This window comes from Rhea pennata, chromosome 2, assembly GCF_028389875.1.
Source record: "Rhea pennata isolate bPtePen1 chromosome 2, bPtePen1.pri, whole genome shotgun sequence".
NCBI lineage: Eukaryota > Metazoa > Chordata > Aves > Rheiformes > Rheidae > Rhea > Rhea pennata.
Genome location: NC_084664.1, coordinates 74,654,985 through 74,681,203, shown reverse-complemented (window position 1 = coordinate 74,681,203; position 26,219 = coordinate 74,654,985). Strand labels below are relative to the sequence as shown.

General features: G+C 41.1%; 1 protein-coding gene across 1 annotated transcript in view; it reads left to right on the top strand.

Moving 5' to 3' along the window:
• The window catches only part of TPPP (tubulin polymerization promoting protein), a 62,961-nt gene that overhangs the window by 26,819 nt on the left and 9,923 nt on the right, over positions 1 to 26,219 (top strand). Inside the window, exon 3 of the mRNA XM_062569768.1 lies at positions 15,575 to 15,728. Within this exon, the coding sequence (XP_062425752.1) occupies positions 15,575 to 15,728 (154 nt within the window). The remainder of the gene's footprint in view (positions 1 to 15,574; positions 15,729 to 26,219) is intronic.

The window sequence follows — 26,219 nt, the reverse complement described above, 5'->3', positions numbered from 1 at the left end:
AGGACATGTTTACGCTAATAATTAAACATAATGAGTTGTTTACATGCAATTCTGAGGGTAATTACTATCATCTGATAAAACATTTTTGTTAAGTGCTGATACTAGCTGAAAATGAATATAGAGGAGTATTCAGTTTGGTAATTCTTAAGAGAACTAATATATTTGCCCTGTGTTCCTTTATTTGATATTTTTTATACATATATTTTTGTGTATATGTGTGTGTATATGTACATATATAACAGCATATATATATATATAGAGAAAGAGTACATAAGGTCATCCTTTATTAACATAACCACAAATAGTATTATTGGTTTTCTAAGCTTGAAACAGAAACAGAAATGACTTCCTTAGTTTTGAAGAAAAGCTGGAATTGTGATATCCTCTTCCAGGCATGTTGCTTTTCTCTCATCACTTCTTCCATCACTCTCATTTGTGGAGAGCTCTTCATTATGCTTAAGTGGATGAAGTAGCTGGGAAAGTTGTTAAAAGAAGATGAACAGAACTAGCTTGATCGTCTTTTCTATCAAGACAGCTGACTGTGGCTTATTGTCCCTCCTCCAACCAAATGAAGAAAGTGTGTAGAACTTTCTTCTAAAGGGATGCTGATTAGTCGGTTACCTAAGTTGTGTTTTCATCCTGCTCTACTGATAACATGAAGTCTGTTTGTTGATTGAATGCTATTGTACTCTTTCTGAGTTTGACCTCCAAATACACCTGGCTGCAGCTTCAGTCAGCATGGTCTGGTTTTAATCATTTCTTTTCTGATTTGGTCCTGTATTCTGAGGCCCTCAATACAGTACTACTTGTACAAGGACAAGGTGTTTAGCAGTGCATGAAGCTTGCTCTGGCTATGTTTGACCCTAGTAGTCTTTGTGTAGCAGCTAAAACAGAGTGCTGGCCTGAAGCAGTGACTGCTGAGCTCCTCCTGGCTTTGATATCACTACAGTGGGAAGTTAATTCAGCTATAAATAATTGCATCAAATCCTCAGACTAGTTTTAGTTTAACTGGTAGTATAAAAGTACCTCAAATAGAGCCTTTGTGATAAAAATGATCGGCATGTGGCCTTGGAAAAATGTTTGTCCACTGATTGTTATGGGAAATTCCCACGCTAGACCAGCACAGGCTGGCATGTGCTGCACAGCACATTGAGTTTGACAGTGTTTATGTATGTGATACTGTCTTAAGATATTATTTTTATGTTGCATTGTTTTCCTGCAACAGTTATTATGCACTTTTGCTACATAGGCTATGAGGCTATTTTCAGCTTGCTTCTAAAATAGCAATCTACCTTACAGCCAGTACTAGCAGTGTGTGAGAGGCAGGATGCTGAATCAGGCTTCCATAGGAAGTTATCAGCTATCGCTCAGAAGGTTTTGAATGTTCCAAATTAACAGCTCTACAAGGATCTGGTAGATAAAGACATATTCTGCTGATATATGACCTGGAATAAGGGCATAGAATTGCAGCACTATCTACAGCGTTAATTGGCCACTAATTAGAAAATTACTCACCTGCAGACTTAAAATGAAGAATTCAAGTAACACTGTAGTTCTGCAAATGGCCTTAACCAGCATAAAGCTGGCATCAGATCTTCCACTCCCTGTAATTTTAACTCAAATAAATCTTCCTGATCTTCCTGCTGTTATATTGGAGAGTCACCAGGCATGATTTGTGCCAGCAAGACCCCATGTGATGGCTGTGCAGACGCAAGAGCTGGCAGCTGGGTTGAGGGAAGTTTTTTCTTTTGGAGACTGGTTGATGCTGACTGTCTGAGAGAAAAAAAAATGTAGTAGTCATTGCAATCGAATATAAAGTAATCGTTGGTTAGGTAATGTATTTTAATGTAATTATGAAAGTATATTGGTACTGTGTTGTACTGTCTCCTATTGTATTGAATCCCAGTGTCATGCTTCTCTGCAAAAAGTTACTTTGCAGGCTTGTACCATTATTCTGAGAACTTGACTTTAATTTTGTTTTGCGCTGTTGTGAATCTATGTTCTTTGGTAACACCATTTCTAATTTTCTTTCCAGTATGAACTGTCCTTAACCCCTTTATATTACTTGGCCATTGCATTTTGTTTTAATTGTAAAACTTTTGTTTTAATTGTAAAACTTATCAATAGTGGTCTTGGTCTTAAATTATCATTGAAACATAAGACAGCTGTAGGCTTTATGGTGTGTTGAAACTGGCTTAATTTGCAAAGCTAGAAATCTGTTTTCCAGTGTAGCACTTCAATCACAGAAAAGGTAAAAATGCTTGGATTCAGCATTTTGAAGCAGCTGTTTTTTCTTTATCAGGATTACCTCCCGCAAAGTTCATTTTAGAACATGAGGCTGGTAAATGTTTTTATTTGTGTGCATAGAGGTAGAAGATCAGTGAGCGTTACCCATGAGTATGTGCTCACACTGGAAGAATAAGTTTGGCATCTTGGAGATATTTTCTCTGATGTATTTTTAACTTCTGTATCATCCATAAGAAACCCAAACCTAATTTTCAGTAATTTCTGAAGGCACGTTAGGAAGTGATTGTTACACACCTGATTCTATGCCTTCAAGGAAATAGGGAGGATGTGTGTGCAAACACTTGCCTTAGTGTTCTTGTACAGAAGTTCATTGGCTTTTACACTCTGCTCTGGAAAATAAGCCGCTGTTGTTGTGGTCCTTTATGCAGTGGATCTTTTTACTCTGAGCCTAGGTAAGAGCATTATTATTTTGAATGATCTTTTCCTCTGTTTTTTTTTTTTTTTTTTTTTTTTTTTTTTTTTTTTTTTTGTTGTTGTTGTTCTATGCACTTTCTACTACTGGTCTTGAATCTAGTTTGATATTCTGTATGTGTCCTGGCAGTGACTTTTAAAATAACGTATCTCCTTGAATCTCTCTCTCTCTCTCTCTCTCTCTCTGTGTGTGTGTGTGTATGTATATATATATATATGTATATGTATATATATATATATGTATATATTTGTTCTAGTTAGATTCCTGGGGGCCAAACATCCGGTTTGGCAAGCCAGCACAAACTCACACACACACACGCACAAACACTCTTCAGTAGCAACCAGTTTATTAGTAGATACTTACAAACAGACCGACCCGATGGTAATCTTGAGAAGGACCACCTCAAGGCTTGTCCCAATCGTCTGCATGGTGAGAGGGAGAGTCAGCAGGCACAATCTTTTCGGGCGTCCCCGAGGAGGCAACGTTGTCCTCTGTTGTGTAGCAGCCTCTCCCCCCTTTGGAAAACTCCGGCATTTATGATTACTTGCGGTAGGTGGGAGTCCTGGCACCTGGGGCTAACAAGTGCAGGGAATCTCACCCAACTCCGCCCTGGTTGCATAACCGGGCTGTGATACTGCGCGCACGTGCAGACCTATTTCGGGGGCCACATTTGACTTTGGGGGTCGCTATTTCACTACTCTTCAGCTTCTGACCTTCATGTTGACTGCTTCTCATGGTGATTTTGTGGCTGGAAGCCACAGAATCTATATGTAACCAACCGCTGTTCTTTCTCACAGATTTCCAAGACCTTGTTAGTTACTTATTTGTATCCCACTTAACACAGCGGTATTGTTCTAGCCACTAAAAAGTTACAGCGCTAGACTATTCTCACCAAGTATCAGGTGGTACAAATAAAAAAGGTTACAACACGGACCATTCCCATCAAGTATCACGTAGTACGGATACAATATTTTAGGAATTTGAGTTAATAGCAGCAGTGCTGGCAGTGTGCTCTGATTTAGTGCTTTACAAGAATAGGTAGTACTGTGTTGAACATCCTTCTCACTCTAAGATACTACATTTCATATAAATGATAGCAAGTGAATGTTTGGAGAATTACTTGGCTGTCTTGCTGCAGCTGATAAAATCAATGGCCTTGAGGAAAATGCCAGTCTTCATAGCTGAGACATTTTTTTAAAAAAGTGAATTGTTTGTTTCTGAATTTTGCAAATGAAGAACTGCTAGGTATTGCTAATGATATTTCTGTTTGGAAGTGCTCTTTGTACAGAGCACAAGTAGAGAGGGCAGCACATATATAGCAGTTTTCATTCAGAAGCTGGAGAGATGTGGCCTTGCAGAGAGGGAAAAGGAGATGGATTGAAAAGGAGTTTGTTTTCCACTTCAGAAAGGTTTTTGATGTGTGGAATGGCTAGGCTTGTTATGTAGTGTGAGTTGCTTTGGAAACAAAGTCTTATAATGAGTTTCAATCTTATTAAATGCTGTTAACTATTTACGTGTGTGTGATCACAACAATATTATTCAACTGTATTCTTCTAAAGACAGCTTCTGTTTCATCATGGCATGCAGAGGGGTCTTGTCCTTGGTAGATTTTGCAGCAGATATAAGAGGCTAAATCTGGCAGAAATTTTTCGTAATAGTTGAGTAACTCTAGCTGATTCCTTAGTTCATTCACTCGAGTTATGTTAGACGTTTCCAGAATTGTTGGAATCTGTCCCAGCACTAGTTCAATACCTTCCGTTAGGAGCTGATGGTCTAAATAAGTCACAGATTTCCAGAAGAATGTGCACTTGCTCTTTCAAAGTCTCCTCTCTGCTTTCACTATTTAGTTCAGCATCATCTTGAAGGATTCCCAACTGTTTCTTGTCATTTTGGTTTGTGATGGTGATGATGTCCTCAGGATGAATAATTGTAGGTAATAATTTTGTAGGTAAATCTCCATTTGTTGTAAACATTTTGTAAAACTGTGAACTTTTCTGTAAACTTTCATTCTGAAATGAGGGGAGTGTGTGACATGAATGAAAGAATAAATGCCAATCATTCAGCACCATAAAGACCAGTAAACAGGCTCTTAATCCAGGGGAAGAGATACTCTTCCATGCAGAATTTGCTCTCTGTTGGTTTATGACTTTCACAAGGTGCTAAAACATCGCTGGTATGGACGGTTCTGCATCATCCCTGGTATGATGGAGGCTTCCAATACCAAATGTGTTTCCCTCTTTGGGCAGAAAGAGGATTGATCTCTCCTTTTTTAAAAAAAGAAAGAAAGAAAGTGAAATACAAAAACACTGCATACGAACCCGAGTGGACATTTTTGAAGCTAAATTTAGGGTTTGTTCTACTATATCTGCTTGCATGGTAAACTTTCTCTGCTAGGCTCAGATTAGGGTTTTCTACTTTATCCACTTCATCAGAGTTTGCCCTCAATGTGTTAGGAAACTGATGCAACTCTGATTTTTGTAACCCTCAATTTCTTTCTTTTTAGTCTCTGCTTTTCCTATGTTGAACTGTTTTGGTCTCAGAGCTCAAGGGCCTGCATTTATGACTTGCAAGGTACATTGTGCATCTGAAGAAATTCATTGTTATGACTTGTAGGATTTGTTTAGACTAATAGTGGCTTTACCTACTGTGGCTTTTTGTGGGGGTTGGGAATCACAAAAAGATGAACCAACTAGCTCTTGAGATACATGGGATATGTAAGTAAGCAGACGTATTAGCTTTTTTTTCCCCTAGGCTGTGCAAAAGTGGGTATCTGTACAAGGTACTTGGAATGAGCAGAAATGATAGCAGCATTGCAGAGGAGTTTCTTAAAGAATATTCTCTGCATTGGCTGTAGCATACCTATGGAATTGTCTTTTAGGCCTGTAGGCACCTGTAGAGGAAATAAGTCTCCACCTTTCTCATATTCAAGTATTGGATAGCTTTTGCAGCTATACACTTTAGCTTGGTGACTTCTTCCCACCTACACTGACAACTCTGATTTCGTATTGGATCACTCTTAAAATATTCTCATTTTGTCATTGTAAATCATTGGAGAGGCTTGTTTTGGCCACAGTCTGCCTGTCCTTCTGTTCCTTCACATTCCCCCTCTCCTCTTCCCCGCCCCCAACACACACTTTTTCCTTACCTGAATCCATCTGACCTCTCAGGAGGGTTCACTCAATGAACTGTCACTAGGTTCAGAAATTGCTTTTGTGCTTGTATGTGATTTGATGTAAAAAATAATGAAAACCTTCCAACTCTGTGTGATTCTGTGAAAAAAATAGAATGTTGCTGATGTAAAACTATCTGATAATGATATGTTCTTCCATTATGAATTTGGACCAGTCTGATAAAGGTTTGTTGGTTTTCAATTCTGTGTAACTAAACCCTAAAGAAAAATCCTACCCTGGATTAGAGTAGATTGATGCTCTCATTTCCACAGCAGCACTTTTGTAAGCAGTAATCTGCCATCACAGTCTCCAAATACATCAAGCTATGTTGTGTAGTGTTTGCATTGTTTCGGAAATGACTGTGCCAAGAGACATTTATGCATTGTATTAGATGCTGTTATATATCTCTCTCTTTCTCTCTAAAAAGAAAAAAAAAAGAGGAAAAAAAACAAAGTCCTAAACCTATCTCTAAGTGGAAATATGCCCTTGGAGTGGAGGGGAAAATGTTCTGTGGACCAGGACGGGAGCTGGATACCTGAGCTCTTAGCTAGGGCTTTCTAAATTTCTAGGCTGTAAAAGATGAATAAACTTTGCTGTGTGTTGGCAGAATTTCATTAACAAACAGCTGCGGTGCCTGCAACAGTGAATATGCTGTATGCAAATTAAAGGTTGCTTTTTTCATCCCTTTCCTTTTTCTTTTTTTTTTTGTCTTCAGTCAGTGTGTGTGTGTGTGTGTGCACGCGTGCGCATATTTGTTTATTTATTTATTTTAAATACTAACCTATGTAACTTTTGAGCTAAAACTGGATTTTTTGTGAAAGGCCTTATTGGTACCAACTGTTCCAAATACTCTTCCCTATAGGAATAAACAAAATTTTCAAATTGCATTTGTAGTTTTACTTGGCTCAGTAGTGATTAAAAATCTACCCCACCCCCACCCCGTGCGCGCATGTGCACACACACATGCATGCGCACATGCACTCCCTTTGTAACCATTCTGCATTGCTCTTTTCCCATCCCTCGAATGTGCATTGGCTCAACTTACCTGCAATGGTCATTTGGTGGATGTGAAGATCATACCTGAGGATTAAGTTTTAATATCTTAAGACTTAAATAGTTAAGATATTACTAGGGCAGGTCCTATTTAACAATGCTATTGTTTTTCATTGAGTCTGACTGCCTATACTTTTGTTTGAATTTTGTCTAAATCCTGTAAGACGTCATATCATATAATCATATAGTATCTTATCCTTCTTAGTGATGTACTGAGCTTTTCTGTTCTGGATCTCATTAATTAAAACAGTACTCTGTTATGGAACTGTCTGATTTCCACTTTGGACATTTCATTTTTCTCTCCTCTCTGAAACCCCATGTACTTTTCCTGGAATTGGTTAACCAGTCAAAAGAAGCAACTTGCCTTACTTGAATGTCAACACAGTCAAAACATAGATACTGTATTGGAGGGACAGCAGTGAGCAAGATGACAGGCTGCCAAAAAACAGATGAGAGGACTGGGTGCTCCCACTGAAGTTCATTGCGTTATGTCTCCTTTTCTTTCTTTCTTTCTTTTTTTTAATCCTCCAGTTGCCCTTATTAAGATTAATAAGGGAAATCCTCAATAATAATAAAAAATCTGAAAGCTGTCTTTGAGAATTTTTTTTCATTAAAATACTCACTAGCAGTCTTCTGTGGTTTGTCTACTTGGGGTCAAACGTGCTCCCTCCTACTTTGGGCTAGTTTGGCTGTGCTGGCCATACCCAGTATGGGACAGTACTGGAGATGCCTTTCAGCAGTGTTTGTACTGAGCATATTTTCAGTGCATCTAGATTGATCTCCTTTTCAAACAAACACTTTCACACTGCTGGGGAGAGAGAAGCAAAATAAATTTAGCTACCGTTATGTGTCTGTGACAGGGATGAGATTTGTCAGCTCATATGGACTTGCTGGTAAGCTCTAGAGGGATGCCTTACTTGTAGTTCCCGCCTTTTTTCCCTGCGTTGTTGAGGAATGAGGATGTGTGCACTACTTACTGAACTGGCAGAAAAGGTACAGAGGATGTTGGTGCTTTGCTCTGTCCTTTCAGCTGCAATTCCTTTTGGCATAAGCCTCTGTCAGCAGGGAGAACCTTTGTGGTTCTATCAGCTTCTTTAACACTTTGAAAGATAAAGTACTATTTAAATGCTAACTATTATTATTAGATAGCTTAGCTTAGCTATTGAAGACTGGTTGTAAATCTTCAGCCATCGCTGTATTAGTGGTATGGGGCATCATGATATTGTCCATATGGATTTTCATGTTTCGAATGTGCTCAACAGCGTCCCTTGGCAGCTGCTACCTGTATCAAGCTCTTAGGTCTATGCAATTGCGTGTGGTTTTCTGAGTTTTTGCTCACTTCCCCTGTGGTCTCTGTGTGTTCCCAACCGGTCATTAATGCAGAAGGAACCAAAGAGAATTGCAGATAAACTGAACCCTCTGAAGAAGAAAACCTGTGTCTGTATAAGCCTGATTCTCAGGCTCTGTCTTTTTGCTGCAGCACTAGCCTGTGCTTGCCCATATTGTCCAAGACCTCCTTCCAGCCCCTTTTCTGTCCATTTCTTGCATCTTTCTGCATTCAGACAAACTTCCCTGGTACTGTCACTCACCCAAGCCCTGTCCCCTGCGGAATAACTTCCCCCAAGTGTTGCTGACAAGTAGTGCTAGACCTCCCTGTGTCCCAACGGCAGGTTTTTGTGTTCCTGAATGACTTGGGCAGTAAGTTGTGTGTGATGGTCTGGGTTCTTCCCCAGATGCTAGAAGCTCTCTGAGCATAATAGCAATATGCCTGCAATAAATTTGATATCTTTGAGACTTGCCTGTTGCTTTGTGTGTGTGCAGTTATTCCATTCATTGTGTCAAGTCCAGGGAATCCACAATCAGGTCAATCTACAAATGTCTCTTTTCTTCAGATGCTACCAGTTAACAATGAAATGTAGAAGTGCTCCCAGACTGCTGGCTGCTAGGTACACGTTTCTGGCTCTACTTCCAACCTTGTTAGGCTCAGGTGTATATCTGGCATGGGAAATTCATTCACAAACTCCTTTAACATAAAGGATCTACCAGACCTATCTTTTCCCTGGTCTGTCTTCTTTTCCTTGTCCTCCCTAAGTCCCATTAATCTCTTTTATTCTTTTTAACTCGTTCCATTTTACTTCCTTTATTTAGTTCCTTATGCCTGAGTTGGCCAAGGTGCTGGAACCAGGCATGTTCGTAGAGTAATTATGAAGGCCATTTGAATTTCTTGATTGTTTTGGTCCTAATCTTTCCCTCAGGGGACTGAACTGTGTGTGAAGAGCCATGCCCTTGGAAATGCCTGTACTCCTGAAGTGACCTCTGCCTTTGCTGAGGATCTCTGCTTGGAGCTTTATGAACACAAGCTTCTTCCTAGGATTGTTTTGCCAAGGCTATCTTCAGGGTGCCCTCCCTTCCTTTCCTAAGGCTATTTGCCAGTCAGCTCCTGCTTGCCCCAACATCCAGGTGTCTGATTTCAGCATCTCAGCTGTGCCCCGCTAGTAGGGCAGGAGTTCCTGATGCAGGATGACACCTTTGGATCTGTATTCTTTATTGATTCCTTGACTGGCACCTTTCTTTAGAACTATTAGAAAATGCAGTGCAATCAAAGAACCCGAAAGAGTTGTACTGTGCTCTCTTTCCTTTTTTCCTTGTTCTCTCTTCAGTTATATTTGTCAAACTTTTAGTGACGTCCCTTCTTGTGGTTAGTTGTGCATTCTTAAAGATTTTATCCAGAGAGTGTATTGTCTTCCTCATTTGGAAGTCTTCTGCATTTTATGTCTAACTTTTGGAGCTTCAGTCTTATTGGAAAAAAAAGGCAAGATCTGCACAGGATATGTCAATATTCCATTAGTGTTTCTGGGCTCTAGTGGCTTGGTTTATCTACTCCAAGGGTTCCACTTCAGTTTGAGACTGTTGTTAGTTATGGAGTTGATGGCCTGTGCAAATGCTGAGTTAATTACCCCCAAAAGAGCTGAAAGTGAAAAGGGGTGGGGGGAACCCTGCTAGAAAGAAATAAAACCATGCCAGGCATGGTGTAATCTGCCTCTTGGTGAAACATGTTAATTTTGGGCTTTGTGCTGGTAATGTGCGGAAATCCTTGGAAGAAGTAAAACACCTGTTACATGAATGCCTGTGTTTTGTAGAGGCTTTGTCACTTAAAGGAAATTGCCTGGTACCTTTTCACTGCCATCCAGTATAGTGCAAGGACCACTAAGCACTGCCGCTAGTGTACATTTTGTTCACAGAATGCCTCGAGAATGCCTGGTGTTTTAGCATAAGTAGTAAGAAAAATGCTGCTGAATGAACATGAGTCGGTACTTTGGGAGATAGCACAATAACGATGATACAGGTTATGCTATTGTTAAAGTTGTAAAGCAAAAATTTCTTCTTGTATGAAAATGAAAAATTTCAGCAATAGCGACTTCTCATTCTGGCAGACTATTCCTCAAAAACAAAAATTTCCAGACAAGTTAAGCAAGATCCAGCTGTTTTTCAAGTTAAGGAAAATAAATATGTTTAAAAAAACCATACATCTCTCTCAATTTGTCTTCTGAATGGATGGGAAGGGAATAAATATAGAGAATACTCAGTCTTCATTGCTCACATGAGATAATGCAGACAAGTTTTAAGTGGTTCCTTGGTGAATGGAGATGCACAGTGTGAAATTAGACTACATAAACCTTACAAACAAAACTCCTTGGGCAAAAGGTTACGCAAAAACATGCTGTGCTCCCTCCTCTACTTGGGCTGCCTGCAGGCCCTTGCCAGGCTTGCTGTTCTTCTCAGAGCCAAGCTTGGGGGAGAGAACGGCCCTTGTGGCTGGGTGCCCTGGCCAGTGCATGCTACTGCCATTCTGCCTGATGCCCGTGCCCCGGTGGGATTGGAGAGGTGGTGAATAGCAGGAATAGAAAATTAAATGGAAAAATGAGTGTTGTTAAAAGATGCCTCTTGGGAGCTCAGAGGTTAAAATGGGAGACTCCTAAAGTGGAAGATGTGTTACATAGCACTGCATGAGGGCCACAGAGACGTATGTTTCACTGGCAGAGGATTTTATGTATGGGATACATGGAGTGTGTGTTTTGCTTCTCTCTTCTTTTCAGCTAAAATTGTAGAAAACCATTAAAATTTGCTGTCAGAGATGATTGAGGATCCAGCTAGTATACAAGGATTAAGTTGCATGAGTACAACTTCCATGTGTTCACTTCAGCAGGCCCTGTTGGTACAACTATTAGCAAACGAATGCTGCAGCATTTCCAGTTACAGTCCAGTCTGGGCCGATGCTTCATCCTTTACACTTTATATTCACTATGTTGATGTCCAGGCTCAAAACTGAAGCTTTTACATATGTGAACTTGGGCTCTACAAGTAAACTGAGGAGTTAAAGCTTCTGTTCAGAATCTCCTCGTCTATAGCAGATGCATGGAGAGCTCCATCGAGGAGAGGAGATGATGGAAAATTTCCTAAAATTTTTCTAAATGTATTCAGTCTCTTCTCAAATGTAGGAACAGAAGCAAAATTTCATGAGTAGATCATGAATATGCAGTTTCCTCCCCACCAAGGATGATGCATCAGAGTGGTTCTGCTTGTTGTAAGAAGCAGAGCTTAAATTAGAATGACACATAAGAACATGTCTTTCCTAAATATAAAGGTTTCTTCATAACATAAGCAAGCACAGAGCTTTTAAAAATTATATTATTAATGTCTATCTTATAGATACTTTGCTGTTTTCATTAAGGTAGCTACCATTACTCTTTGTTTTTCCACCTTCCCTCTGTTATTACCACTTTGTGTTTTGTCTCATTCCCTGGTCAAAGAGTTTTAATCTGCATTTCCACTATCTGATTTAGTCATTGTGTTTCTTTAGCTGTTCACACATTCCTTCTATTGTATTCCTCTTGGATTTTTTTGCATATAGTATATACAGTATTTTATTGTCTTCCTAGTTTTCTGTTAACTCTCTGGAGCAATAAGTCTAAGGGAAGAGTGCTAATAGCTGAGAGATCATCCTTGGCATGCTAAATTGGAGTCAGACCATTTGAACTTGTAACACTTGGAAAATGAAAGTTAATAATTTGTTTTGTTATTCCCATGGAAACAAGATATTTATAATGAGCTTTTAAAAACAAGCTACAAACATACACAAAGAGGCTGATTCTTTGTAACAATTGCTTCAGAGAAGGGTTTTTTTTCTTTTTAGTTTAACTTCATGGTCTGGCTGGTGTCAGGAAATGGCTTCATCTTTAATGTGAAGAGGGCATTAAGTAAAATGGCAGGAGTAAGAGGAGGGTGTATCTGCCTTGCATAACATGCAGCGTTTGTATGTTTCCTGCTTGGTCTATTGGTTACTCTGTGTTGAGCCTGTGAGCATGCAGGCAGAGCAGAAAGCTGCTGCTGGTGGTCTGAAAGCATGTCAGAGAGGATGGCAGCTACTGCAGGTGGTCTGAGAGCAGCTGCTGGACACCGGCAGAGTGGCAGTAACACTGCATGGGGAGTCAGGTACTCTGCTACCTGGCATACAGTCCACAAGTGCCCAAGAATTCTGGAAGCTGAGTGCTGTGTTTCTGTAGCTTTCCATGCTATGATTAGTCTTGCTGCGAGACTTCATGTTTGTTATAGTTGTAAAATTTTCTCCAAAATCTCTAAAAATTCCTTTCATCCTCAATTCCATTTCCAGTGTTTGGTGGTGCAGAATAGCATCATGGAAGCATGATGCACATTTTTTTTTCTGTTGGCTCCAGCAGCAATACTACATTGTTTTATTGCTTTATGTGCATAAATATCCAATTTCTGGTTATACCTTAAGTTAGAGGGGAAAAAAATGTCTTTCCATTTTCCCACATCAGTGTAGCTGGAAACAGATCAAATTTGAGAGATGGGAATGGCCATGTCTCTGACTAGGAAATGCTCTTTTTCTCTCTTATCATCCTTAATGTTTGTTTTTTTCACTACAGAAGAAAAGATAAATATGTTTTGATCTTTTACCTGATAAATGCAGGATTGAGAATTCTACATATGTTAAAAAGGAGAGAAAAACAAAAGAGAAAAAAGGAAGCAAAAAAAGAAGCTAAGCCTAAATGTAAAGCCTTTGGAAAGCAGCCAGCGTGAACTGCCACAAGTTTTGCTAGTTCTCTGTGGCCATTCCCATTCCCACTGGGTTCCTGACTGATTCTCCAAGCTAAGCATTAGCAGACCTGATTGGAAGCTTCTAAGTAACCTATATGCTACACAAAATTTTGTTTGAAAGATCTGTGTGTCAGACTTGGCTGCAAGTCAGTAATGACCAAGGGCCTTAGTTGGGCCTTATTCTAATGCTCTGCAGTGATTGCCAGTGCAAACTTTTTAAAAAAAAAAAAAAAAAGAGAGAGAGAGAGGCAAAACAAAATGCGGTTCTGACCTCTTGTGTGAGGTAAAAGTCTTCAAGCATGTTTCATCAGAAAGGGATATTAATCCTGTTAATGAGAATCCTGGACAAATTCCAAGAAGTTAATTGCAGTATGTTCCCTGTGTGTTTCTGGTTAATGAATTATTGGATTATGTTCTTCATTTCTGCTGTCACTATAGTCTTTTGCTAGCTAATTCCATGAGATATTCCAGCACATGCTTCACCTAAAGCAGGCAGGTTGTTGCAAGCAGCAAAGTTAATCAAAAAAACAAATAAAGTTTATTTCTGGCTAAAATTAGGAGTGTGAAGGGTATAGGAGTTTGCCACATGTTGGATTGTCTTGGAGTAAAAGATGATGTAAATGAACTGTACGTAAAGTTTTATATTGGTGCTGAGTTTTCTTATGAATAACCAATTTCACTATGGTATAAAAACCTGGAATTTGCTACCTAATTGTTGCTCTTTAAAAGTGTGAGATCTCACTTGCCTATTTTGCTAGTGGAGGCAGGGCAGGGTGATTTGACTCCTGAATGTGTGTGAGATGGGAGCTGAAGAGAGGTGGGTGAGTTGCTGTTTTGACCATTGGTTACTAAAGTCAAATGAGATTTCTGTGTATAGTTTTTCCAGTCTGCTCTCTCTGTTGCCAGTGCACACTTTCTCTGTCCTTGCAGTCTATCGTTTATTCCTGTATAAACAGCTGTCACTGCTGAAAGGACTGGTCTGGGCTCTTTTGCTAATTTGCTTGAGACACACTCTAAATTGGCATAAAAAGAAATGCTTAGGCTGCAAACAAAACTGATGTAGTAGTATGTTTCCCAGCAACATGGACCCTCAAATATTTCTTTGACTTTGAGAGTTTCCTAATGTTGTAAGCAATTGAAAACATCTTTTGCTGTTAAAGATAGTACTATTTAAGGCTACAGCAGCATAACTGTCAGAACATCTTTTTAAAATGTTTCCATCTGATCTGCTAAATTTTAGTTTAAAACATATGGCAAATCTTTTGTTATAGGCATCAGGGAATGTGTAATTAAACCAACAAAGAAAGGTGTGTTTTGTGTTTGATATAATTCATAGCAACCAAAATAAACTATATATATATATATATATATACATACACACACATTGTGTGTGTGTGTGTGTGTATATTTACGGTGCACAATCTTGCTAATGCTGTGGCCTCATACCTCAATTGTAAAATGAGGAACACTAAAAATAGTTCAGTATTGGGTAAAAGGAAGGAACAGTATGTGCTCTGCTACATTCTCTCCTGTCTAAAGTGAGTATTTTTAAATGCTAGAAAACAGACTTGCATGAATCTCCTTTTGGCTAAACACATCTTTGCAATAAATATGGAGATTTATTTTTAAGTGCTTTATCAGTTGAGCCTGCTGGCCTGACAGGTGTAAAACCTCTGCAGGAGTGACTATAGATAGGGGTAGTTTGTAAAGTACTGATTCCCACTATGCTTCCCAGGCTTCCCACTGTGCACTGCTATAACAAAAGTTTCTCCTCTGAGAGCAAACCTAACCTATGCATCAGCATGGGAACAGGGGCTTCCTGTTAGTTTTGAAAAGACCAGAAAGTCTTCAGTTCTGAATTTCTGGGGCTTTTATGATTTTATCAGATTGGTAAACTGTGTTTCCCAAAAACCTATGAATGTTCTGTGAAGGCAGTGGCCTAAGGAGGAAAATGACTGTTGATTTTTAAATTCATCAGTTAAAATTTACCACTGTTTGGCAGAGGAGGAGGAATTTAAAATGTTAGTGACTTTTTTAACAATTTACTTTATCCAACAGGATTGTTCCTTAATTTGCTTATGAACACATGAATAAAGTAACCTATGAATCGTTTGTCATAACTACTTATTCGACGAGGAATAAAAAATGTTCAGTAACTAAACTCACCTAAGTTGCTTCAATTCTTGTCTTTTACGCCTGCAGGCTGCGTGAGTGATCAGAGCAGTGAGCCTGCCAGGCTGTGATGAGCTGCAGGCCTGCTTGCAGCAGGCCAGTTCCCTCTTGTTCCCCTGTCCTTAGTGGAGAGGGAGAAATAAAGTCTCTAAAGCGCTGCCCTAGTGATGTGCGTAAGGAATGTGGTGTCCCTGGGGGCTGTTTTATTTGGCTCCCCAAATAGGTTGAATGACTCCTTTTCTGTTACAGGTTTCTGTTGTAAACTGAAAGTGCTCTGCTACTCTTGGAACGCTTGCTGTGCTCACTTGTCATTTCTTTCAATTTCTGTGTGTTTCGTCAGGGGAAAGTCTTCCAGAACTATCACTTTTGAGCAGTTTAAGGAAGCTCTTCAGGAACTCTCCAAGAAGCGGTTTAAAGACAAGAGCGATGAGGAAGCAGTTCAAGAAATATATAAACTGATCGAAGGCAAAGTCCCGATTATATCTGGAGTAACGGTATGTTACTGTTTTCATGGTTGGAGTGTTTTAACTGTCATCCTCCTTCTGTCCCCATTCTACTGTGCTCACCTTTTTCTTTTGTAAGCCACAAGTGGAAGCAGTGTGTCTTCAGGGACCTGGAGGAAATGCCTGTGCTGAGCTAGAAGTGGAAGCAAAGCTTATGCAGCCCCTGGAGTACTGCACTGCTGTGCAGTCCTGTGCGGTGCCATCATTGCTTCTTCTAGGAACCCCCAAGGTCATCAGAGCCATCAAAGGAGAACTTTCACATGCAGTCAAAACACAGAAAATTCATGAAGAGAGGTGTATGCAAATCAAAAAGAGTAGGGGAAAGGAATTTGAATTTAGAAGCTCTAAGACTTTGGTGTAAAGTACCCAAAGACTAAAGTAGAGACAAGTTAAAATACATCTAATACCCCATGTGGACTCCAGAACACCAGGGAAAATATCAGCTTTCTGTGGTCTGGTCTTTGGTTTTGGTTTGTTCCACATTTGAAGGAGCTGTAATGTTCTTCGTTTTTGGTTTTAATATTTGCAGGGTGTCATTAAACTTGAAGGATAAGAAATAGGGAAAAGAAATTTTATAAAGCATAGTGTAAATAGGTTTGTTTCTTTTTCCTTGGTTGTCTTTTTAAAAGCTTGGGTTGGGCAATCTTTTATGCTGCAATTCAGAAGATGCTGGAGTGTGTACCTGAAGTTGAATGATCCTGTCAGTTTAGTTTGTCTACTTAAAATTTGCTGTCTTTCTGAATTTAAGCTTAGAACTATGAATGAAAATTTACATGTAAGTAATCTTTCCGGAATTTGGTTCTGCACAAATGAACAGTGGAAATGTCAACTGGAGAAATCTCTTCTACATTGTATGATTTTTACAAGATTTGACTCTGTTACTCTGTGCTTCCATTTGGAACAAGTGGTAGTTTTGATATGGAGTTTGTGGGGTTTTTTTCTTTTTTCTTGTTCATCCATCCAAGGATTCTCCCTTTGATTTGTGCATATCATATTGGCCTGACTCAAGACCCCATTCCTTTGTGGTATTTCAGCAGTCAGGTACTGAAATGATTGATCAGTGGCTGCTAAGAGAGGCATAGCGTCTTTCTAGGTGGATGACAAGGTGCTGAGAGAGCTTTGCAAATACAGACTAGTGTTATGGCAGCACTGAGAATCTATACCCGTGCACCAGCAGCAGGGGAAGAGGAAGGCAGGAGGAGTACGCCTGTAGTCTGCAGTGAATCTCAAGCTCAATTGCAGGAGCAGTCCTGAGGAGAGGTGGAGATGAAATGAAGTTTCAAAAAATGGAGGGAGTTCTTAAATGTGAAAAAGTGATGCAAGTCACTATTCTCTTCTGCCTACTGGCTGGGAAAGGGGCAGGAAGCTGGGCTTAAATGCACTCAGACTGCAGGCCGAAGTGCAGGGAAAAATATATGTATATATATGTTGGGTTTATCATGCTGTTTTAGTTCCTGGATGATAAAAATGACCTCATCACTCAGATATTACAGGCATTAAAGTAAAAAACAGAAATAAAAATTTAAAAACCTGCAACTCAGTAATGCAGATATGAAATTTATATGCATACTCATAGATCTGTCTTACAAAAAGTATTCTAATAATTTGTTTGCTTTGGGAAGCCTATGATCTGAAAATTTTAATATGGACAATTCTACATGGTTATGTAGTTACATGACGCTTAAGCTGTTCTAGGATAATTCAGTCATTGAGGATAGCTGCTCCATGCCTGCTTTGTATAGCTCTCCTGTAGGCTATGTATGTGTGGGTCAGGTTTCAGCTAGAAGGTTGTACTGTGACTACTGACACACTAGTATGTCTGGACGGGAGTGGAGAACATCATGCAGTGAGACTTGTGGATAGGTAGACTTCAGCAATATATGGAGGTTCTTGTGCCTTATCTTCTTATGTGTGGTCTTGGCTGGACTCTGTTGGGATATGTCTGTGTTGAATAACTGCTTGGGGAAACCACTGCTTCAACAGGCTAGTCTGAAAGTCTTTGACATCAGACAGTGAAGACTACAGAGTATGTTGTGATAAAAGATTTTATCTTTCTCTTTTTTCTTCTTCTTCTTCAGAATTTTGTGGAATTACAAAAAACACTGCTTGTATTTGAAGTGATTGAGAAGGCTCAACAGCCAGACATTGAAACTGAGTGAAATTTTGAGCTCATTTCTTATCTGCAATGGAAGGTGTATGGTTACCTTGGGCACACAGAAAGAAAAACAACATGCAAGGAATGGGGGTTAATTAAGCCATAGCTTTATGAGTTCATGTCGGAATGATCTGGCTGTAGAATATACAGTGCAAGTCATGTTTCTTTGGCAGTCATCTCCTCCTGTTTAAAGACTGCAATCAGACATCTAAACTTGGTCTCAGCCCTTTTAGTTGCCCTCACTCCAACATAAAGGAGCTGCAGGACTGAGGTTCTTTCTTTCCCTGTACCAAATACTGGATATTGCAGCTTGTGTACCATGCACCTCCTGTGGAAAGATATTCACTTTGGACATTTGCTGTTTCTTAAAATGAAACCGTTTGAATGTCAGTGTATACGCAACAGGATTCTTGACACTGAATTGTAGAATAATTTAGCTTGGAAGGGACCTGGGATTATCTCATTCAACCTCCTGCTTCAAAGACTGATGCCAACACCCTTGGCACATCAGAGACCTCGACCCAGACCTCGACTCCAGAGGAGGGATCCCACTCTGTCCAGATCTTGTGCTGTGGAGAGCACCTACTACCTCTGGAGCTGGGGGCAACAGTGACATCTTCTATGGGAGATGTTCTCTGGTCAAGGTGCTGAAGTACCAGGTAAAGGTGGAAGAGGCTAGCAGGCTGTACACCATCAGGAAAGGTGAAGATGAAACTGACGTGATATTTTTGGAAAGCTCAAGCAACTTAAGGGAAGGAAGGAGTGACAGCTGGAGACCATAGCAAAGGGATACTGTCAAGATAGAAAAGGTTGGAAGCTTGTAACTTCTGGCAACTGGAAGTAGTTGGAGATCTGTTCTACTTGCAGACCTACAAGTTCAGAATCTGTGAGTACTAGTAAGGACAAACAGGAACTGTCAGGGTATTCACCAGAGCCAGCTGAGCCTGAACCTGGTGCCCACAAAAAGGGGAAAAGGCAAATGGTAGTTACTGGAGACTCCCTCCTGCAGAGGATGGAGACACCTATCTTCTGACCTGACCTGATGTCTCAAAAGGTTTGTTGCTTGCCAAGTGGCAGGATCTGGGATATTGCAGACATACTGGCAAGGTTTGTCCAGCCCTCTAACATGGACCCCTTGCTGCTCTTTCTTATGGTTATCAGCAGTACCAACAACTGCTCCAGAGGTAACCTGGAGTGACTACAAAGCTCTGTGGTGAGGGTGAAGGCATGAAGGCCCAGGCCATGTCTCCTCAATCTTTCCAGTGAGGAGAAAAGGCTTTAGTAGAAATAGACTCATCCAGCAGGTCAACACCTGTCTGTGTGGTTTGTCTTGCAGGCAGGGATTTGGCTTCTATAATCATGGGACCCACTTTGAGGAGCTGCTGAGCAGGGATGGGATACATCTAACAAAGTGCTGCAAAAGTATCTTGAAACTTGGGCTGCTAACCTAGTGAAGAGGGTTAAATTGGGGATGGAAGATGGAAGACTACGGTAACTCAAAGAGAACAGAGGGTATAAGAGGCAGAGCAGATGTGTGTGTGAGTAATAGCTTGAGAGTAGAGGATCTCACCCTTCCTCTGTAAATGCAGAACAACTTGGGACATATCTCAAATGCTTGTACACAAATCCACATATTATGGGGAACAAGCAGGGGGGAATAGAAGAGTGCACATTGCCAAACTGTGACCTCATTGGGATATAGAGATGTGGTGGGCTAGCTCTCCTGGCTGAAGTGCTGCAGTGTTCAAATTCAGGCTCTCCAGGAAAGGCAGGGTGGGAAGGCAATGTAGAGGGGTTGTACTTTATGCAAAGGCATAGCTTGAATGCATGGAGCTTTGCCTTGGGGCGGGTGATGAACCAGTAGAGAGCTTGTAGCTAAGGAGCATTGGAGAGATCAGCACAGGTCATGTTGTAGCAGGTACCTAATACAGACCTGGTACGCAGCAGCTGGACAAAACCTCACAATCCCAGTCCTTGGTACTCATGGGTGACTTTAACCATCCCAAAATCTGCTGGACAGAGTGGCTGGGAGTAGACAATCCAGAAGACAATTTTGTGATGAAGATGGTGGTTGAATTGACCTGAACGAGATGCTCAGTTGGACATGCTATTCATAAACAAAAGGAAGAACTGGTAAAATATGAGTTAAAGACTGAGAGCAACCAGGAGACTTTGGAGTTTAAGATCCTGAGAGGAGTGAGCAAGGCAAACAGCAGAATGACAACCCTGGAGCTGAGAAGAGCAGAGTGTGACTCGATCAGGGTCCTGCTTGGCAGGATCCTCTGGGAAACTGCCCTGGAGGGCAAAGGAGCCCAGGAGAGCTGGTTGATCTTCCAAGAGGGTGTCCTTAGAGCACAAGAATGGTCTATTGCAATGTGCAGAAAGTTGAGCAAGCATGGCAGCAGGCCAGGCTGAATGCACATGGATGTTCTGACTGAGCTCCAGTGCAGAAGAAAAGTAGCCAGAAAGTGGGAGCAGGGAGAGGCTACACAGGAGGAACATTGCCCATGCCTGAAAGGAGCAGAGCTAGGCAAGCCAGTGTTCAGCTGGAGCTGAGACTAGCAAGTCTTGAGGTGAAGAAGAACAAGGACGGATTCTGCAAATATCTTGGTAGCAAGAGGAAGGCCATGGAGTGTGTGGTCCCTTTGGTCAGTGAGGCAGGGGACCTAGTGAGAAGGGACATGGAAAAGGCTGAGATACTCCATGCCTTTTTTTGCCTCTTTTGTTCCTAGCAGAGCTTGTCTTCAAGGGCTCCCAAGTCCCTGAGCCCGTTGGCAGAGTCTGTTCCATGAGTAAAGCAGGAGAAGACAGAGTTAGGGATCACTTAAGCCGTTTAGACGTACACAAGCCCACGGGACCAGAAGGAGCTGGCCAATAGCATCTTCCAAAGCTCACGGCAATTGGAGGAAAAATGGCTGATGCCTGGAAGAAGGCAAGCATCACCTTCATCTTCAAGAAAGGCAAAGAGGGAGGCCAGTCCAGGCCAGTCAGCGTAACCTCGGTCGCTGGGAGGGCTGTGAAGCGAATCATCTTGGAAGCTGTTTCTGAACACGTGAAGGACGAGAGGGTGGTTTGGAGCAGCCAGGATGGATTTAGCAAGGGCAAGCCATGCCTGAGCGACTTTGTGACTTTCTCCGATGAAGTGACTGGCCCTGTGGGCAAGGAGTAGGCAGTGGAAGTAGTGAGTATACCTTGTCTTTAGCAAGGCCTTGGAGCCAGTCTCCCATAGTCTCCTTGTTGCCAAATGGGTGAGATTTAGGCTGCCTAAGTAGGTGCTAAGATGGGTGGTAAATGAGCTGGACTGTTGTGCCTGGAGTTGTGATCAGTGGTTCAGCGTCCAGCTGGCAGCCAGTAAGTAGGCATGTCTCTTGGGGATCAATACTGGGACCAGCACAACCAAATGTCTTCGTTAATGACCAGGAGGAAGGGGTGGCGTGCTCTCTCGGCAGGTTTACAGACTTTCAGGGGAATGGCCTGGAGGACGGTGGCTGCTCTTCAGAGGGAGCTATACAGGCTGGAGCAAGGGGCTGACAGGAGGCTCGTGAAGTTCAGCCAAAGAAACTGTAGAGTCTTGGAACTGGTGTGGGATAACCCTGTAGGCTGGTGTCTGACTGTCTCGGAAGCAGCTCTGTCCCAAAGGACATGGGGATTGCGGAGGACAGGAAGTTAGCAGGGTGCCCTTGCAGCAAGGAAGGCCAGTGCAGCAAGTCTGTGGGTGTGATCCTTGCCTTCTCTTTGGCGGTTGTGAGACCACATCTGAGTGCTGTGTCCAGTCTGGGGCTCCCCAGCGCGAGAAAGGTATTGACGTACTGGAGCAAGTTTCAGGACGCTCCACCAGGACGCTCCGGAGGCTGGAGCATGTGACGTGCAGGGAGAAGAGGCTCTGTTGAGGCCTGAGAAGAGAAGGCTAAGGGGAGACCTTATTGCTGCCCCCAGCTACGTGCCTGGAAGACGCAGGGAGGATGGAGCCGTACTGTTGTTAGAAGTGCATAGCAATCGTATGGGAGACAACAGGCTGAAGCTGGCACATGGGTAATTCAGGTGGGATGTAAGGATTTGTTGTAGTTATGTGTGGTGGGTGGGTTCTCCCCTGCCCTTTGCCCGCTGTGGGTTGTCAAATACTGGAAGAAGTTGTGGAGAGAGGTTGTGGAATCTCAGTCCTTGTCAGTGTTCAAGACTTGCCTGGAGGGGTCCCTGAGGACCCTGCCTTGAGACCTACTCTGAGCAGGGGTTTATCCTAAGTACAGACTCATAGGCAAAGGTTCCTGCCAAGCTGAATTGCTACATGACTTTTACGGTTGTAAGTTTTGAAAGACCACTTGGATGGAGAATCCTCAATCTCTGTGAGCAACCTGCTCCTGTGCCTGGCCAGCCTCAGGGGTGAAGAAATTTTTCACTTAAGTCTAGCTGCAATTTCCTGTGTCTCCGCTTGTGTTCATTGGTTTGTGGTTTTCTTGCTATGTACTTCTGAACTGGCTCTGTCTTCTTTATAATCTCTCTTTTGGTATAAGATTTACCTCCCCCCTTTGTCTTCTCTTCTGAGGCTGAACAGACCCCCTTCCCTCAGCCTCTCCTTGTGTGCCCTGTGCTCCCAGCTCCTGACTATCTTACCAGCCCTTCTCTGAACACACAAAAAGGAAAGAAATATTGAGTCACTAACAAAAAATACATTATCATTTTAAATTAGCAAATTAGGATGGCGTAAAGAAAAATGCTTCTTACCTCTCCTAGCTTTTTTAGAAACTGTGGCCTGTTCTGATCTTTTTAGTGAGATTTTGGTGTGAGAGAAGGATTGTTTGTAAGAGAGGGATGTACGTACCCTCTCCTGAGTCACAAGAGCCTTGCCACCAACGCAGAGGTTGTCTGGCCACCTCTTTGGTTTGTAGTCCCACATCGAACAACCATTTAATTATTTGAAGTTCCTTCTCTTTGAGATTTTGAGGAGCAACTTGATCCAGCAAAATATCTGTGAAAATACAAGCTTGGTGAATGAACAGATGTTTGGGTAGAGATCTACTCTTTTGGTGGAGGCAAAGACCGTAAATTACAGCTGCTAGCTTGTGTTAATGAACATAACTGACTAAAGGGAAGAAATGGCAATCTTGGAGACAGCGCAATCCTGATACTTTGGATAGTGCACTTGCCTGGTTCATTTGGTGTTCAAAAAATCTATTCATATATTCATTTTTTCAGCCTCACAGCTACTGCTTTTTTGTTTATCGATATCCTGTGACTCCCATGACGCTGGAAGCATTCTGACCCCTCCTGGGCTGAGTGAGCACATGACATGGAATTACTAGTTTTGTTGCTCTGGATTTGTGATGTCCATTGTGCTGAGGCTTTCTATTTTGTTTTACTGTTTTTCAGAATGAAAAACAGATATTTTTTTCCAACTGTGCTGCTAATTACCTTTATTTGGAACTTTGTTGCTCCCCCTCACTCCCCATACACACCTTAAAGCTTTCTATTAATAGATATGAATGCCAAAGAACTCAACCATACTCCCACTTGTCTGCTAACTAAGTGATGTTTTTAAGATATGTGAACTATACTAGTACTGAAGTACTAGTATACTATACTATATACTGAACTATAGGCTATTTTATCACATTTCAACCATTTGCTGTATTACTGTTGCATTTGAAACAGGTTTGACTCTAGAAGATACAGAATTGATTATAAAAGAACACCTTCAGGTTAGTCCTAGCACATATTACTCCTGAGGAAGTAACAGCATTACAAAATAGAAACCTTGATAAAGTAGTGGATGACAAAAATCTCTAGCTAAATGACTGGTAAAGTCAAGTTAAGAAATACCATAGGAAATCAGTATAAAAAAACTCGGTGTAAGACCTTATAGAAGGGGGAGGTGAAATTTATTTACAAAATCTCTAAGTCAGTCAGTTTTCACCGATGTGCATCCATTTTCTCATAGACTTCATTCACTCACAGTCTCACACCCAAGCACCAAGATGTGTGTGCAAAAGTGGTCTGGCCAGGATCACCTACATGAGACACAGAGGACAAGGGGTGCTCACTCTTGAGTCCTCACTAAGTCTCTTAGGATCTTCATGATTTACACTGACAAACTAGTTTTTGGATAGACGTTTTAAGAGTCAATAGTTGTTACATTTTGGTCCTTTGCTTTAGCATCTTTCTTGGTTCAGTTGCTGTAAATTGTAGGCTAGGTTACTGACCAGCCTCTGCTTTCCTGTGTTGGTTTGAAATATCTCTCTGTTTTCCTGGTAGACCAACAGTAAGAGGAAAGGTACATGTGATGTGCTGCAACCTTATCACTACAGTCTTGTTGTTAGGATGCAGGGTCTCTTGCTGGTAAGTCATCTGTGTTGTGGTATCAGAGTGCAGGCCTTCCAGTCTTGACATAAATAACACATTCCTCAATTTTACAACTGGGAATGCTGTCCTGGGAACAGCGTTCTTGAGAACATCCTTCATTACAACACAGGCCACTCTATTAATCCTTGTTTTGTTCTTTCTGCTGATGTTTTCATACCCATGCATTTCCATTCATACTGCATTTATACATGTCTTAGTACTTCTGTTATCAATCCCTACTTCACCAAAATTCTTATTTACTTTCTCTGTAATTTGGATATTGAAGCCAATTTCATACTGATCGTGCCACCCTTTTTTAAATAAAGGGGCAGGAACCATAGCCCTTCTTTTTCCAACCAGCTGAATTAAATTTATCATTACAACTTATCAGAATAGTAGTCTGTCCTACAAACAAATTTGCTAAAGGAAAGGGAAGCTCACTAGAGTTCCTGAGACTTTTCTCCATGTGTGAGAATGCAGAGTGTTTGCACACTTACAGAAACTTGATGTTCTTAATACGTATGTCAAGAACATAGAAGAAGTGGTGTGCTAATAGTCAAGAACATGCTTTCAGTAAGAAACATCCTATGTCCTTCTTGAGAGAGGAGGGTCTAGTTATAATCAAGCATAAGGAACTTATCCTGTATGTACTTTGCCTATAGTCAGCCTTTGCTAATATGCCTCTGAAGCCATTGTGACCTATTGAGGTTTTAAAATGAAAATGAAATGGAGAACCCCTGTATTTATACAGGTTGGGTGAGACACCTACAGTGCGCACTGCTATAGATGCTTTGTCCAAACTGCATATCCTTGGCTGTTGGAAGATGCTCTTCAATCAAGCCGCCTGACAGCTTGTCTTCCTGTAGCAACTGGGTTGTTCTTGATGAACACTGTATAATACGAAACACTGCACAGTATAAAAGCTTCTTGCTATTGGTTTGTGCCAGAATTTTTGTTGCAGGTACAAGCCCCCTGTTTTCTTTCGTTTGCTGAACAAAATAGTAGTTCACAATTAAGAGTTAACACAGTGTGGGGTTACTAGTGCCTGTGCCCAGAGTGAAAGGGATAGTTGTACTGGGCCATGTTTCCCTGGATGGGTGAAGGGGTGTGACTTGTACTCTTGCATGGAGGAGTGTTTTGTTTTTTTGGTTTTTTTTTCCTGAGATGTCAGACCAATGTCAGGTGGCCCAATAATTTGTTAGTTCTATTATGTGACTTGGTGTACAATCTGTTTGATTTACTCTGAAGAACAGACAGAATAAATTCCTGGTTAGGCACCAGGCCAGGATTTTACTCTGCTGCTTATGTCATCTCAGCTTATACATTCCTATTGTGTTTTTGTTTTATCTAGCTAGGTGGGTAACAATTGCTGATCAATAGGTATATTTTTAAAATTAGTTCTCCTGTGATTGCATGTTTCCTAGTTGTAAGGTGCTAGTAAGCCAAAGTGGACAAGAAAAATGCATGTTTTTATTAAGAATGACTACTACTTCATAGACATCATCTTCATTTTTGTTTTTCAGTCTAGAAAAATAACACTGCAGGGCAAAAGGTTCCCAAAGGTCTTTCAGCAGTGTTATTTTGAGAAATGAAGGCTCCAACAGTCATATTCCTCCAGCTAATAGCCGAATTCTCACCTTTGAATTGCTTTCCTCTGAAAACCCAGCCTGAAGGCAAAATTGCAAAACTTCTTATTGTAGATAGCATGAGTTGGGCTTGTTCAGAGGGAGAGGAGTGGAAGCTTACAGCCTGAGAGTCTTGGAAAGTAGTTATGTATGTGGATAGAAAAATCACTTCAGAAGAGCCTTTATTTAAATGGTGTTAAAGATGCATGACTTCTGTGGTGGATTATATAGCTCATTACTAGGTTTGGTCTAATTCAACCCAAATATGTTGTTCCTTTTGGTGCAGATTGAAGCATCTTTTCAAGGTCTCTGACTTTTTAATGTCCTGTATTAAAACATGTTCAAGCTATGTTGTCATATGGAAGA